This window comes from Rattus norvegicus, chromosome 2, assembly GCF_036323735.1.
Source record: "Rattus norvegicus strain BN/NHsdMcwi chromosome 2, GRCr8, whole genome shotgun sequence".
NCBI classification, from domain to species: Eukaryota; Metazoa; Chordata; class Mammalia; order Rodentia; family Muridae; genus Rattus; species Rattus norvegicus.
The window spans coordinates 216736857-216753664 of NC_086020.1; the positions used below are offsets into that span (position 1 = coordinate 216736857).

A 16808-nucleotide genomic window follows, 5' to 3' on the forward strand; every position below is an offset into this window, starting at 1 on the left:
ATTGTTAGTTATTGAAGACAAATCACTTAGATAATTGTGATGATAAAAACAGAAGTTAAAAACATACTAGGAAAAAAAACATACTAGGAATTTCAACTAACTTGTTTGTTGGTAAACTTCTGATTAAACCAGGACATGAAAAAGAAACTGATCCTGAGTTCACAGGCTTTTTGTCCTTAAGTTTATTTTTGCTGTGCTTTTCATATTTGACAAGATATTTACCCACCTCACAAGTTTCTAGCTGTTTAGTGGACTTGGTGATGTGTTTGATACTGGATCTGCTGGCATTTTCCCAGGCAGGCTACCAAACCTCTTTGGTTTTGCTTCCTTTTCTCTAGAAAAGGGTATTTCTAAGTCAAACAACTGAACAGGCAAAAGAAAAATGGACATCAAACCACTTTGTAGAGTTTTATTAATAAAGCAACATGACTGTCCCCCAGTACCATGTATTAGGAAAAGATAAAAGATAAAACCATTAAGTTTGCTTCATTTTTGACAAATACACTACTAATTATAATTCTAAGTAGTGGACCTCAAGGTCATGGCATTCTTTGTGTTGAGTAATAAAACAATGTAATTACCTGGGGTTTGGCAAACTTTCCTTATATTGGGTAATTTTATAGATGCGTACTTTTTCCAAGACATTAATTGCTCCAAACTAAAGAGATATGAGTGCCTGAAATCATGCCCAGCTTGTGTTATCTGTGCTTAAATGCGGTAGCATTGCATGCAAATGGGCAGTGTTAAGCATAACATTGTGCTTACTCTCTCTGTGCGGTTACAGCCTACATTTAGAATAAAATAAAAACCAAATTACCCTTTTTACGACAATTATGAATTCAATGCCAAAGCCCAAAAGATGAGCCATCAGGACTCTTCCCCTGAATTCCATCCATCTTCACATCTTAGGAGAACTAAAAAGCCTGATCAATAATTTAACCAGCTAATGGACATATTTTTAAACACAATGGACTCATTCTGAAAAGTGGCATGCTGTCAGAGCCACAGGGACGAAACTGGAAACTGACTGCTAATACTTAATGCTTATCTTGAATAATCCTGCTCCGAGCACAGTGCGAGCTGCCTCAAGTGAACTTCTTGTCTCTCTGGTCTGCATAGCAATTCTTTTCCTTTTTTTCCCCCCTATGAAAGATGTACTTTACAGATGGTTTATTTTTAAAGTCAGTGTAGCACTAATATTAAAACACTCAAATATTTAAAGTGTATTTTAATTAAAAATGTGTTCTATCAAAGGTGTCCCTAAGTTCTAAATTATGAGACCGTGCAGTGCTTTCTGGCCATTGATATTCATGATCACGTAATTTTCAGTCACATTGTATTTGATATACAAGCTGGAGGTGTATGGGAACTTTTCTGTGTTGACTCAGAAAATATTCTAAATCAATGCAGACAATGTTGCTGCCTTGCTCTCTAGATAAAATGAGGGTTTGGTTAAAATGAGGGTTTCCTTCTTTGCTCTTTTGTTTCATTTTCTCCCTTCTCTTCCTTGTATCCTTGAACTAGCAACTTTATAACACATGGGAAATTGTTTTAAAAGGTAACTAAATGAACTAGGTGCCCTAGAACAGGCCTGGAACCTCTGGGCTCAGAAGACTTGAGATCTCGGTAAGAAGATGCTGAGTTACAGGGCAGCCTTGAGGTTGCACAGTGAGATCCTGTATGTGGAGCAGCACATAGGGGCAACAAGTAACACTTATCACTATAGCATCCCCTTTATATTCAGTCAAGGATTATCAAGAAAATAATTATAGTCATCCAATTTTCTATTATGAAGATGTACATATTGAACATTAAACTCTTCTGTTTCAAGACAGATGCAATGTAGACCAAGGTAGTTTTGAACTTGCAAACCTACCTGAGTTCTCAAGTCCTCGGATTACAGGCATAGGGAGTCCATGAACTGCAAGAACGATAAGTGCATTTCTAATAAATCTCTTCCATCCACAATTGATTTTTATACACACCATGTATCTGGTCATCAGCCTAAAAGTAGCCTACGGTGGAGGCTAAGAACTTGCTTCTGATTGCATCAACTCATAAAAGGGAGAATTTAAACTCACTTTTTTGTTTTCTTTGTTTTGTTATATTGGAGTGGAGAGACTTCAGCATTAAAGGCAAGATAAAGGTGGCCCAGAGGCACGCTTAATCACAGAAATACAGCCACCCAGACCTCCTGATCTCTAGAAGGCAGGCTCCAAGAGGACCGAGAATGTCAGCACTCTGTACCTTACTCAAAATAAGCCATTGATTATGATGAGCTTGCCTGTTGTCTGTATCATGAAGATTTTTCAGAGTAGGTTCATAGCTCTGTGCTGTAATATTTCAGAGTGCAGAGTGATATCTAGCAACAGTGTGCATGCATGTGGCATAGTCATACATACTCCAGGTGGTCCTGTGGTTCATATTAAGACATTCTTAATATGTGCTACGAAAATAACGACCAAAATGAATTCAATTAAATTAGTTATTTTAGGGGCAATGGGCAGAGGGCAGTCACTGACAAAGAGCAGATAGCAGCACCTTGTAAGTCAGATAATTGGCTATTACCTCTTCCTGCATCCCTTGACCTGCCTTATTTAGGTCTCAAGCCACAGTCTTATTTTGCCTTCTCCCTACACTTTCTGAGCAGTTTTTTCCCCCTCGTAAATAAGCTATTTGTCCAGAAATGCTAAAGCGAAAGTGCTCCATCTGCACAAAAGGCGCTTTTAGCAAGCCAGATACGTGCAGCTAAGCTGTGCTTGCAAAACTGTTTTTCTTAAAGTGCAGTCAATTGACCATACAGCAGCACTAATTTGCTCTTAACCAGTAAAGCATGTGCACTCAGTGCCCCATATGACAGCCACTGCAGCCAGGGCTGCTGGCTGCTTGCTTATACATGCAGCCAAGGGAAGTATAAGTGCACCAACCGCCCTTAGCTTAAGACAGAGGACCGAACCCTCTGCTTTATGTGAAAGGCTGCTTGTGCTTCCTCCATGAATCAAAGCTTCTCCTCCAAAAATTCAGGAAAAACTAGTTAAAGCTAGTGTTCTGTAAAAATCTAAAATAATCATTATAATAACCAAATGAAATGATAATATCCATTTACCTGTGATATAAAAGTAATAACCAGGGGAGGTAGAGGGTGAGTGGGACTTGGGGAGAAGAGAGGAGGGGAGAGGGGAAAAGGGGGGGCAGGATCAGGCGTGGGAGGAGATGGGGATGAAATACAGAGGGTCAGGATATTGAACAGAGGTGTGTAGCAATGGGGGATGGGGAACTGGGGTAGCCAACAGAAAGTTGAAGACACCCAGAAAGCAAGAAGCTCCCAGGATCCAACAGGAGTAATATTACCTGAAAAACCCAAAAAAGGGGAGAAAGAACTGGAAACCATATCCAGAGGTTAGGCATGGCCCAGGTTGAGGGATGGGGCCACCCACCCTACTCAAAATTTTAACCGAGACTAGCTCCTGTCTAAAGGGAATACAGGGACAAAGAGTGGATCAAAGACTGAAGGAAAGGCCACCCAGAGACTGCCCCACTTGGGGATCCATCCCATATGCAGTCACCAAACCCAGACACTATTGTTGATGCCAGGAAGTACTTGCTGACAGGAGCCTAATATGGATGTCTCCGGAAAGGCTCTGCCAGAGCCTTACTGATACAGATGAGGATGTTTACAGCCATCCATCAGACTGAGCACAGGGACCCCAATGGAGGAGTTAGAGGAAGGACTGAAGGGTTTACAACCCCATAGGAAAAACAACAATATCAACCAACCAGGCCCACCAGAGCTCTCAGAGACCAAACCACTAACCAAAGAGTACACATGGAGGGACCCATGGCTTCAGCCGCATATGTCTGGCATCAAAGAGGGTGGAGGCCCTTAGTTCTGTGAAGGCTGGATGCCCCAGTATAAGGGAATTCCAGGGTGGTGGGGTAGGAGTAGGTGGGTGGGGGAGCATCCTCTTGGAGGAAGGAGTAGGAGGTAGAGTGGGAGGTTTTGGAGAGGAAACTGGGAATGGGATAACATTTGAAATGAAAATAAACAAAATAACCAATAAAATTTTTAAAAAATAATCCTTACATTATTCTCAAAGTCCATTCTTATTTTTTTCTAAGATTTTAGGCTACTTATAGGTGTTTACACTTCCAACTTGAAGTAACAATGACAGATTTCTAGGGCCTTAAGGTAGTATGTGAGGTATTCAGTCTGTACCTTGGTTTTATGATAATTTCAGTTCCATTTAATTATGAAATGATAATTAAGCTGAGGGACACCACTTCAGCTTTCTTATTTCCTGAAGGCTGTAGTGACTTCCTAATAATCCTGGTTTGGTGAGGTCTAGCTACAGATACCTTGCTACATTCTGGAAACTCCAAAATGAAGTCCTGCAGCAAATTCAGCTCCTACCTGGGATACAAGAGCTTAAGACTGAGGCACTGAGTTGCATTGAGGCAAATTCATTAGTGACTGCACCACCAGCGGCATGGGCTCTAGAGCTTATTCAGTGAGAGCAGATGTGTTTCAGGTAAGATTAATTGTGTCAGCTAGCATTTCAGTGATTTACTCTAAATTTCCGCACCCGTCAGGTAAACTCACTATGCCAATGACATTGTTGTAAATATCCCCTCCTATGTTTGAGTTTTAGAGTATAAGCCGGCCCCTGACACTACACCTAACAAAACCCAGTGAGAAGAAAAACAGAAGCTAAGGTTATGGTTTGGCTCCCAGCATCAGTCAATTACATTAAAGGACACAATAGTCCCCCAAACAGATGCATACCAGGCTAGATACCCACTTCTTGGCTCTATAAATGCTTTCGTGAAACCAGGCTCAGGGGTCTACCTTCCTTCTGTGGCAATGTTGGCAGGGAGCCCAGCTTGGAGCTTGAACAAAAAGAACCTAATGCGATTACAAAGGATTCAGCTCCTTGGTAGTCTTTCGGGGTTCACGACAACGTTTCAGGGCACAACAGCATGCTGGTGGATCTGGGAATGTAATCCCCATTTTGAACCTCACTCAGTGGAAGCTAACACAATTTACTTAACTGCTCTTTGACTCCATTTCTTCATCTGTAAAAGGGTTTATGAAACTACCCTGTAAGACCAGGAAAAGGATTCAATGATTTTATAAATGTGAAGGGCTTAGATTCATGACTACCACAGGTAAGTGTTACATAATTTGGGGTATTATTCTTATAATTTGGAGACACTAGGGCTAATGAACCAAATTCTCACCCTCTCTTTTTTTTTTTCTTTCAGGGATGATGAACACTGGCAGATAATTTTAGTTAGTTGTCCTTGGGAACCTTTTCAGTGTCCCAGTAAGGCAGAGAGAAAGATAACACCTTTTGAAAATGAAAAGTCCTTCAAATGATGAAACTGGTTCTTGAAATTAGATTTTCTAGGCAGAATATCATTTACTGTATTCTGGTACAAGACAACGAACACTTTTATATTTTTAAGATACAAGGTTTTCTTTCTGGGCAGTTATAGTTATTCAGTGACATTACATCTTGAGAACAGTGGGTCAGTATTATGATCTTTGCTACATAGCTACTATTCTAATGCTGTCGCAGTGAAATGATTTGAAGGAGTTGCATGTTCCTAGTTTAATTTTACTGTTCCTAAATAATATGAATAGTCACATAAAGTGATAACGTCTGAGAGAGTGAACATTGACATGAAATGGTAGCCACCGATTCTTGGCTTTTCCTTCATCTCTGTTCAATCTCAATGGCCTAGTATTACTCACTAAAGCACTATGAAAATATTACTTAAAAACGAAGTTATAAAAAAGTTCTCAATTAGATTATTTGCGTTGCCCTGTAATACTTATAGACCCATCTTGTGTGTTTAAAAATAATATGAGAACTAAAATAAATGTATAAATTGCTGGTGCTAGAAAATGATTGACTCTTTTTCAGAGTTGCATTAATAATCTAAGCAACTTAGGTGAAGATTGCAAAATTTTTCTTTTATTTAATGTTTAAGTTTCTGCTACAATGGCTGAGATGGACTGCACATTAAATTTATCTTATATCAAGTAAATTCTTGCATGCTCTTTCAAGAACCGTCACTTTTTCCTAGTTTGTGATGCACAAAGAACAACACAGGAAAGACAGAAAATTCTTAGAGTTCACATAAGGTCTGAAAAGTTGTAAAAGATTAATGAAGGTGGTAGTTCTTGGCTAATGTAAAAATACCTCTGCAAAACTGGTTTTAAACTAAATTTATTTTTAATGCACACAGCAAAACGTAAAAGCTATATGCTACCCTGTAATGTTTCTGTACACGCATTGTGCAATGCTTCAACCTCTAACCTATCTCCCCAAACATTTATCATTTTCAACCTTTGCTTTGGTAAAGAAACGGATAAAGTCCTTGTTATAATGCAAAGAAGCAAGTCTATGCTACCCTGATGCCATCAGAATGCATCTTCATAAGAGAAGAAGTGGGGGACTTGAGGTGGTTAGGAGCACTGACTGCTCTTGCAGAGATCCTGAGTTCAATTCCCAGCAACCACATGGTGGCTCCCAACCATCTGTAACGGGATCCGATGCCCTCTTCTGGTGTGTCTGAAGACAGCTACAGTGTACTCATACAATAAATAATAAATAAATAAATAAATAAATAAATAAATAAATAAATAAATAAATATTAAAAATATTAAACCAATTTAACAAAAGAGAGAAGTGGAACATTTGCTTTGCTTTAGAGCTGCTTTAGTTCTGGTTCCTATGCTTTCTGGAGATTATATGACTTGGGGTTCATGATATTGGCCTCATAAGGGTAAAACCAATATTGAAAGTGGCACTACACTTCTGGTTAGCAAGGCGCTCATGCCCATCCCCAATTCAGTCTTCATTTTAACAGTAATTTAAGTGGTATTTTAGAAAAAAAAAAAACTAAGTGTATTACAACCGAAAACTGTAATTGTGCCTGCCTTGAGGTTCTGAAGTTAGGCGAGCTGTTGCCCAAATGCTACCACGTCTGAGGGTGTGCCTCTGAGACTGAGGGGACCTTTGGATTTCTTTCTCAGATCAGCATTTTCATGACGCATCTGTCTAACTACGGCAATGACCGCCTCGGCTTATACACCTTTGTGAACTTGGCCAACTTTGTGCACAGCTGGACCAACTTGAAACTGCAGACCCTGCCACCAGTGCAACTGGCCCATAAGTACTTCGAACTCTTCCCTGAGCAGAAAGACCCTCTCTGGCAGGTAACACTCAAACCTTCTCTCCACGGGGAGGGCAATATTAGCAATGTGTTACTGTTTGTCTTGTGTTAGGAATTTATGACATAAACATGAAATTAAATAAATCAGATAAATGGATTAGGGCATGTTAACATGCAAATGTAATACAAATTATTCCCTTTTCCAATTGTCACAGTGTCTTCCATGATAGAACTTTGTATCTTTTGCGATTTGAATGTTTACATTTGTAGTTTTATTTTGCTTGTTTGATCAGTTCATTTGGAAACCCAGTAGTAAGGATGGCGTTTTATGGATGGAGTTCTGGGCCAGCAAATGCTTTAGACTTATGTATGGTACAAGGACTGGCTAGCTACTATAAAATGATCAGTAGCAGGTAGCTCAGAAGACTAAAAACAGAAACAGAAAAAGAGGCTCTGTAATTAATTCCAGATCCTGTTACCACACACTAACATGAACATGTATGCTACAGAGTACATCAAAAAGGAAAGAGCTGCCTCTTCCTCCTGCTCCTAAGGATTTAGTGTCTGTTTGGCGTCTTTCACATTTCTTTAAGTCTAACTAATTTCAGTAACATCAGGCCTATCGATAGAAAAGAGACTTGCCAGTTTTCGGATGGCTTTTACTACTAATTTGACTCTCTGTGAAGCCACACAGCTTGAAAGCATCCAGTGTAAACTATCTCGTCTTCGTGGTTATCTAGGAAGCACTGCCTCCCACTTACTTGGCCCTTTATGCATCAGATTGCATCGACCCACACAATCAATGAGCTGGCTGCGGAGAGCAGATCAGATGTTCCCTGCTAAGCAGTCGCTAGAAAAGAAGCATCATCATTAATGAGAAATTACTGCGAAACAGACTTTCAGAATCTTCCCTATTTCCTTTCCTCAAGACTCTCTGTCTCTATTTAGTCCACGAGTCACATCAAACAGCACCGTGTCTAGGTGGCCCGGGATTCTCTAGACCTGCGGCCATTGAAGATCTGCTAATATACACAGCAAAACTGGCTCTAGGAAATGAAATAAAAAAATAAAATTCTATATTTCTCCTTATTCCAGAGGATTTTTATTATGCTTTATACTGTACTATTGCCTCAATTCATGCCCTGTTTTGATGAATTACCAGCAACAATTAACCATATGCACTTGTAGTAGATTACCTATTATAAGGGAAATCAATTATTTTTGCACATCAATTTACTTATCTTTCTCTATATATCTCTATATAGATAGACATAGATAGATATAGGTTTCTGATGTTATTGAAAATTGGTTCTTCTCTCATATAATACATTTCCCTACTTTCTACTTCTCCCAGGTCTCCCACCAACTACCCTCTACCCCATCTCCACCCCCCTTCATTTCCTTTTTAAGCCTCCAAGAGAAAATAAACAGAACAAAATAAGATACAATAAGACAAGGCAAAATCCCTCCCATTGAGACTTGACAAGGACACCAAGATCAAGTCAAAGAGTCAGAGACACGCCTACTCCCACTACTATGAGTGCACAAACTACCAGCCATCGGCTGCAACCTAGACTACATCAAAAGACGTGTCTTAGACAGGTCGTAGCTATATAAGAGATCTTTCACCTCAGTGGCTCCAAGCGCTAATCTGTCTTTAAGGGAAAAATGTTTCCCTACACATTGAACTGTGTTTTATCATACAGTTTGAATAACAAGAATAACAATAACAAGAAATATGTTTTAATGCTGTTTTGATATCATTAAGATTGCTGTTTATCTTTTAAAAATTAGTGATCAATTCACTTTTATGAATAACTCATAAGTGTGGCTGTGAATGCCGGTGTGCATATCCTATTAGGCGAGTGTGGAGGTCTAAGGATAAGGCTGTGAGTTCTGCTTTTCTGTCTTTTCCATGGGTTCAGAGGATTGAACATCCATTTCTGATCTGCCACATTCAGCACCTTTAGTCACTGAGCCCCCCTACTGGCCCAATACTATTATTGTTTTTAAAGAATAAATAGAAATGAACACGGCTCTGATATGATTTTGGCGACATGATGGTTCCAGCTATCAACTGAATTCTCATTCAATAATCAATATGCAATTAAAAAGTAGAGTGGTCGTGGATTGAGGTAAAACTTACAATCACAAATAAAACTAGGACCGCCTGGTCTGGCCTCAGGGAGAGAAGATGCACCTAACCCTCAAGAGACTTGAGGCTCCAGGGAGCAGAGAGGTGAGGTGGGGGTGGTGGGGTGGGGGATATCATCTTGGAGATGGGGGAAGGCTTCTGAGATAGAGAGTGGACTGGAGGCAGACCAGGATGGGGATGAAGACTGGACTGTAAAAAAAGCATTAAAGAATTTTTTAAAAAGGAAAAATAAAAGAAATGTCCTTTTGAAATACTATGAAATGTGTAGGGAACAGCATCTCCAGTACACGTCAGAGACCTGGGATAGAGGAGGCTCCAAGGGAAAAACATTAAAATATTAAAGAGTATAATTGTAATTTAAAAAGAACGAAATGTGTAGATGTATTAACTAGGGTGAGTACCCACAGCTTTTAACTCCAAGTAATGCACTAGGATGAGTGCCTAGACCTTGTTTTTGTATCATAAGAATAAAGCACATATAAACCTAATATTGAATTAATATCTAAGTTAAAAGTAGAGTAATAAAGTGATGATCCAGAAGCAATTTACAGAGTATACAGATTTGCATTCCTACTGTTATTGTCTACAGAAGTCTTAAGGCATTGTCATACAGACTGCTAACGGGCACATCAATGGAAGTGTGTTCAACCTACAGTTGAAACGTATGAAGAGTCTCTAAAGAGTCTTCACAAAGAACACCTTTGTTCTCCCATGCATACGGCTGCTTACATGGACATCTCTGCTAAAAATCTAAGAGAAAACACAAAGATTTTCCCACTCAAAACAAAGAAGAGAAAATAGAAGAGTGGCCAAGGTCAAGAGGGAATTAGTTAGGTATGGGAGATGCTGAAAGCATTTGACTTAGTGCAGAAAACTGGACGGACTTTCCCGATCAAAACTGACGTCAAAATGAAATGGGCGAAGTTATGGTAAAGGTTGCAGGGCTCTGAGTGTCCTTCCCCACAGTTGTATCCTCTTTCATATTTACATCGATGAGAGGAGTCCAACACGAAATAGAAATACCCTCATTGTCTACGTGCAAGCAAAACCAGAATGAGTTGGCAAACATTTTACGCCCTCTCCTCATGACCTTCATTTAGAATAGGTTATTGGTTGCTGTTCCTCATTGTGGGAAAGAAACATGCAAGTGCCCTTCTCGATTTTTGAGTAGTTCTTATTGAGTACTCTCCACTCTTAAATAGAAATCAACTGCTATTTTCCTTTACATTTTCAATTCACACATTTTTTTATTACTACAAATAGAAAGAAAAAGTGCAAAATGGTAATCTTCACATCTGTTTAATTCCTTCGGTTCCCTATGTAAATTTTCATTAGCACCCACTCCTCTATATGTGAGGCTGCTTTGTCACCTAATTAAAAAGTGCAATGTGAGTCTTTGCCAATAGGCAGCATGATCAGCAGCTACGAAAAAAATGCATAAGTGCTCCTACCTCATGGGAAATTGATTCTTCCAAAGCCGTTTGATGCAGGCATGTATATCAATGCACATAAAAAATATCATTCTCGGGTGGGTTCCTCAACAGCTTTGTCTCCACTATATGAGAGCTTTAAAATCACAGTCTTGGGTCCATTTAATTCATATCCCTTGCTGTTTTGATTGAATAATCACTGAAGAACATAAAAAATACTTTCCTTCTTTAAAGAGAGAGAAAGAACACACAAAGAACTCCCATGATAGCAACCAAAGCCACAAACATGGAGGCAGTGGGAAGGTCAGATTTGCACACCTCTAATCGATGCTCTTAAGCTCTCAAACTGTCAAGTTAGCTCAGCCTCAGTCTTCCCTCAGTCACTCTGGAGTCTCACTATCAACAGACATCCAAGCATGAAGTGGATTCTTGCTTGTTCTGTGTCCAGGGAAACAGGGAAATGCTCAGAGAGCTGTCTTCTCATTTTCTGCCATTGTCTCCATGTATAGAGAGAGAGAGGGAGGGCGGGGCAGGAGAGTGAGAGATGCATGAGTAAATCTCAGTTCTTAACTGAAGGTGATTAGCACTTTGGTTGATTCTAGATATCAAGACAGCAGGATCCAGTTAAAAACGATAAGATTTGAGTATCAGTGATATAAACAAATCACAAAACAGGTTGCATCAACACGGTGCCTGCTATTAATATTTGCCTGTTGAAGTAACAAATGAATGCTGACACAGAGTTATAGATGGTAAGAACAAAACAAGTTAGGGACATCTAACCCGATCTTGGGAACTGAAAGAAGTCCCTGAACTTATTAGTGATGAGCTGGGACTAAGTCCAGGCTTTCTTATTCTTGCTCAGACGCAGTTTGGTGATTTTATGCTCAGAAAGATGTCTCCTTCCATCACGGACTGCCTCTTGAAGCTTGGAAGAATCCGATGATGGCTTCAGTGGGAATTCGCTAAACCTACACTTTCAAAATAGTTGCACAACAAAGGAAAGTTTTACCATCATGAGATTTACAGACTGCAATGGTTTTTTATTGTGTTATTAAAAAAAAGAACAATTGTAAAGTTGGTTTCATATTTTTACTGTCTTTAACATTTTATAGTTTATTGATAATTCGGCTACATTACTACCCATAATTGCAGACACATGCCTACTTTTCACAGCATGGAAACTATATGTATATATGTCTTATATGTCTGCAAATATATATATATATATATACACATATATATGTATATGTATATACACATATGTACACACACAGATACACACACATATATGTACACACACACATTCACACACACATTCACACACACACACACACACACACACACGAGCCTAATGATACAAGAGCCACTTTCACATTTCAACACTTGTTAGCCATAGAATAAACAAATAGAGAAACAAACAAACAAGGATGGCACTGTGTACATGTGAGAAGATTAGCCTATCAGAGCAGTCACAGCATGATGGAGCCAAGCAGTGCATACCATGATGGACCAGGAGCCAGAAGATGGGAGATAACTTCCTTCTTCTTTCACCTTATATATGGGATGACACCATTCAGGGTGGGTCCTCTCTCTTTTATCAAACAGCTCAGGAAATGTCTTTACAGACATACTTTGAGGAATATCCCAACATTCTAGATGCTTCCAAATCCTCTGGGGTTGCTGTCTTACCTAAAAAGGGGAGGAAGGAAGTAAAGAAGGATGTTGGTTTACAAAGCCTTTTTACAGGGCTATGAAGAATAGAAAGAAATTACTTTAGGAGAGAGGAAAGCTCCAAGTGGCTTTCTGGGAATGAACAGTGATGCCTTCAAAGGCAACAGGCAGAACTTGGTTGGACACAGAACTAAAGATAGGACTATCACTGACTTATTACCCTGCCTCTGGCCTTTCTATCTTTAAGATTTTCTGAAATAGCCAATGTTGTTATGGTAGAATTATCATCTTTTTTATTAAAGATATCTAATAATTGTCTATTTTTCCCCAGTGGAAAGTTGTCTATGTATTAATATCCTACCTGCCCTCTTATTCCACAGCACATTCTTATACTCTCAGGAAAGCTTCTCAGGGAAATGATTCCCCATGGTCTTAATTGTGTAAGTTTTAGCAGTGTACACCACCATTTTGATTCTACAAGGACAGAGTTTGTGACAACTGAGAAAGATGAAATAAGTCTTGGGTTTTCCATTTCCTACCAATCATTTTTCAGATATCTTCTTGTGAAGAGATGAACTTACCACAGAAATACTTCCTAACATGTAGTCAGTGAAAAAAAAGGTATCTACAGAGGTTGTCTTAAAAATGACGAAAATTAAAGTATTTTTATATTTTATGATCTGCAATAATCATAAACTACATTAAAACACCCCATTTAACAATAATAAATTGTTTTGTGTATGCTACATAGAAACTTCTAGTAATTTGAATGTTACCCCAAATGAATAATCTTGCATTAAGCCAACTGACTCATGGGAGTTCAAAGACCTGTTTGTTGTTGTTGTTTGATCTTTTTTTAAATTTGGGTATCTATTTCCTGTAGGATATTCATAAAACTGTCTATGGTAGTATTGACTTTTTGAGAGGTACAGAAAGGAAACTTCAGTCATTTGTTAACAGGAGTTTTAGAACAAATGAAACCCTTCTGGGTTTTTCCGTGAAAACACTTCTGAGGCAATACTGAGTAACCACTCACTTTAATAACTACAGGTTTAATATAGTAGGTAAGACAGTTGTTTCGGATAAATTAAAGACACCTTGTGCTTACAGTAGGATTATTAAGATTTTCACCTACCTCAGTCACATACATAGAACCAAGGCTTTCTCTCATCGACCCTAGCCCATGGGTTGGCGCTTACACTCCTCTGTTGTTCGATGATTTAAACGTGAACTCTGAAAAATAATCAGACCACCAGGTACCACCAGAGATCGCTGAAGGGAGATCAGAGCTCTCAGGAAGCCCAGGGCTTTCCTGAACCTTTGAGGGGCTCAGGAGGGGATTCTTTTTTTTTAACTCCCCACCCCCGGAGCTGGGAACCGAACCCAGGGCCTTGTGCTTGCTAAGGCAAGCGCTCTACCACTGAGCTAAATCCCCAACCCCAGGAGGGGATTCTTGAGGCATGAGTAGACTCAGCATCTGTGATGGAGTCTGTTCCACAGATGTACCATGAGGATTTGTTAATCGAAGCGCTGAGGATAAACCTGGCTATCTTATTAGAATATCTCATTGGCGCACGTGGATTGTGTTAGGTGTAAATGACTGTGACAGAAAATTGGAAGTCACTTCACTGTGCGGTGAAGCCTTGGTAACAACTCTTTACAGATGTGTGCAAGGAAGAAGTATAACAGCAGTTTCCAAACAACGCCATCGAAAGAGTAAGAGTTAAAAACTGTCTTTTTTTTTTTTTAGCCTTTTTTTCATCTTTATTAAATTGGGTATTTATTTACATTTCAAATGTTATTCCCTTTCCCGGTTTCCAGGCCAACATCCCCCTAACCCCTCCCCCTCCCCTTCTATATGGGTGTTCCCCTCCCCATCCTCCCTCCATTACCGCCCTCCCCCAACAATCCCGTTCACTGGGGGTCCAGCCTTGGCAGGACCAAGGGCTTCCCCTTCCACTGGTGCCCTACTAGGCTATTCATTGCTACCTATGAATTGGAGCCCAGGGTCAGTCCATGCATAGTCTTTGGGTATATCATGATTTCACCGGTGAGGTTGGAATAGCAGAAAGCAAACAGAGGGGAAATGAATTCCACCATTAATTAGGGTCTACATAGGGCCAAGCTATCTGGAACCGGCTTGTGACTCACAGGGCAATAACCAATTCCCAACCGATAATTCCACGGTAGCCTGGAAGAGAAGGGTGGTGAAGAACAAAACAGATTTTCAGAGGGATACAGGAAATGTGGGCTTGGACTAACCAGGTCTCATAGAAATAAAAGTCATTTTCCTGCCTATGAAAACATGTTGTTCAAAATGACACAAGTGATGGGACCTTTTCAAAATCCATTTTTCAGTTCTTTGGGGGAGGGATTCATTAGAATTGATTTCAGTTTTTAAGTCTTGCCTTTTGCTTCAAAGAATCTTCTACCTACAGTACTTACATACTTACTTAAAAATAAAATTGCTTCAGATATCCCACGTACCAACCCCGCCCTGAGTTACCTCACCCCATGAAGGCAGAGTAGCCCATTCGCAGCCTGGCACCATAACCCCCGTCTGCCTGAAGCAATTTTAACTTAATTTTGTTCTTACAGTTTAAACTGTGTGTGTTATCTGAACTGTTAGATACACGAGGCTGTGACTTGCTGTTTATTGTGATTTATTATTATCTGTTTATTTCAATTATGTAGGGAACAAGCATATTATAGGATGAGAAAGGATCTCCATAAGCGCCCTGTCATGTCCTGACTTTTAAAATTAAAACGATAGCAACAGAACAAAGCATAAAATGAAGGAACTGCTTCTCTCCCTGGCCTGGGAAAGCCTCTGGGAACAACATTCTCACCCCTGAAGCCTCTGTCTCTCTGTCCCCTCCTCTCTCAGAATTCCCCCACCCACCACAGCAATTTAACTGCAGAGATAACACCAGCTTCACATTCAAAATATGAACTAACTTGCTGTGTGACCCTCCATAAGACCAAACTAAAACCTATTGCCTCTTACCTTCCTCAGCTATAAAGAAAGGATAATGAAATGTGTCTTGCTTTGAGGATTAGAAATAATCTATGCCGAGCAAACGCCTGGAATGTGGAAGGTGATCAATAAAAGTTGGATATTATATGCATTGGCGTTGAAATAATCAGACAATATCATGAGACTCAGCATAGGGAAAGTCTGAACAACCACTACCAGAATATAAAATAGAAAATGCAAATGCTTTGTCAATACAGTTGTAATTAACAGGCAAGGAGGGAACTATGCTAGGGAAGGGGTGACAGCAGAAATACAGGCAGTGGGAAAGCCCCAAGGTAGTTATAACAGAGACAGAGCACAGTCATAAAGAACGACAGTCTGCTGAGATGTAAGCAGTGCATTAGGACCATAACAAACCTGTGGGAAGGTCTGAAATGATGCCAACTATTAATTCCAATGAAGCATGCAGAACAGTGGGCTTTCTACCCTCTTAGCACCCAGATAAGGGCATGTATCTGTTAGCACAGTGATCTGAGAGGTACATTCATTTAACTGGTACCATTGTTCAACAACTAGGGGGATGTTCTCCCACTTTTTCCCCCACCATTGCGTGTGTGTGTGTGTGTGTGTGTGTGTGTGTGTGTGTGTGTGTGTGTGTGTGTCACAGCTTACCTGGAGAGAAGAGGACAACCTACTAAGAGTCAGATCTTTCCTTCTACTGTATGGACTCTGAAATTTTTTAATTTAAGTTGTTAGGCTGCATGGCCAGCCCCTTTGCCCACTGAGCCATTGTAATACCTCCCAAAAGCTTCATCAGTTTTAAAGAGGAAATGAGAGCAAGGGAGACATTTACTGTGTTAGTGAGCATAAGTAGCCTCCTTGAGCATACAAGAACCATGAAGTCACTCACACATTGGCCATATCTTGCCCAGCAGCACTCAGAAATGCATTCACTTGCTCTCCCGCCTTCGTGAAGTATTAAGAAGCCTTCTTTGAGCAAGTAGAGCATCAGCCATGATGCTGACCCTTTGTCGAGTTGTGTGTGGAGAAATTCTGTAGACATAGGTGCTGAACACCTCTTCCTTGTTGCCTACAGCCAAGAGACTCATGTCTACAAACAAAGGTAGACTATCCTACAAGGAAAGGAATGTGTAAGTTCTAAGGTGGACTGGACAAGTACACAGCAAGAAGTCTGTTTCAGGGATGCCATGAAATATAATATTTAGAATAGTAAAGAGCTCTGTCTGTTTGTCTCTGTCCTAATTTTGGAAACAAATGTCTACATAGCTCACATTGTACTACATTTTAAGCATCTATCAGAATCTGTCTGTACCTGCTCCACAATGTTTCCTGTGCCTTCTTGAAGCAGGGATAACCGGTTTTCAGTTTA

General features: G+C 39.9%; 1 protein-coding gene across 2 annotated transcripts in view; it reads left to right on the top strand.

Moving 5' to 3' along the window:
• The window catches only part of Ndst4 (N-deacetylase and N-sulfotransferase 4), a 332494-nt gene that overhangs the window by 275315 nt on the left and 40371 nt on the right, over positions 1-16808 (top strand). For both annotated transcript variants that reach the window (XM_039102716.2, NM_001191849.2), the window contains 1 exon segment: positions 7043-7225. In XM_039102716.2, the coding sequence (XP_038958644.1) occupies positions 7043-7225 (183 nt within the window).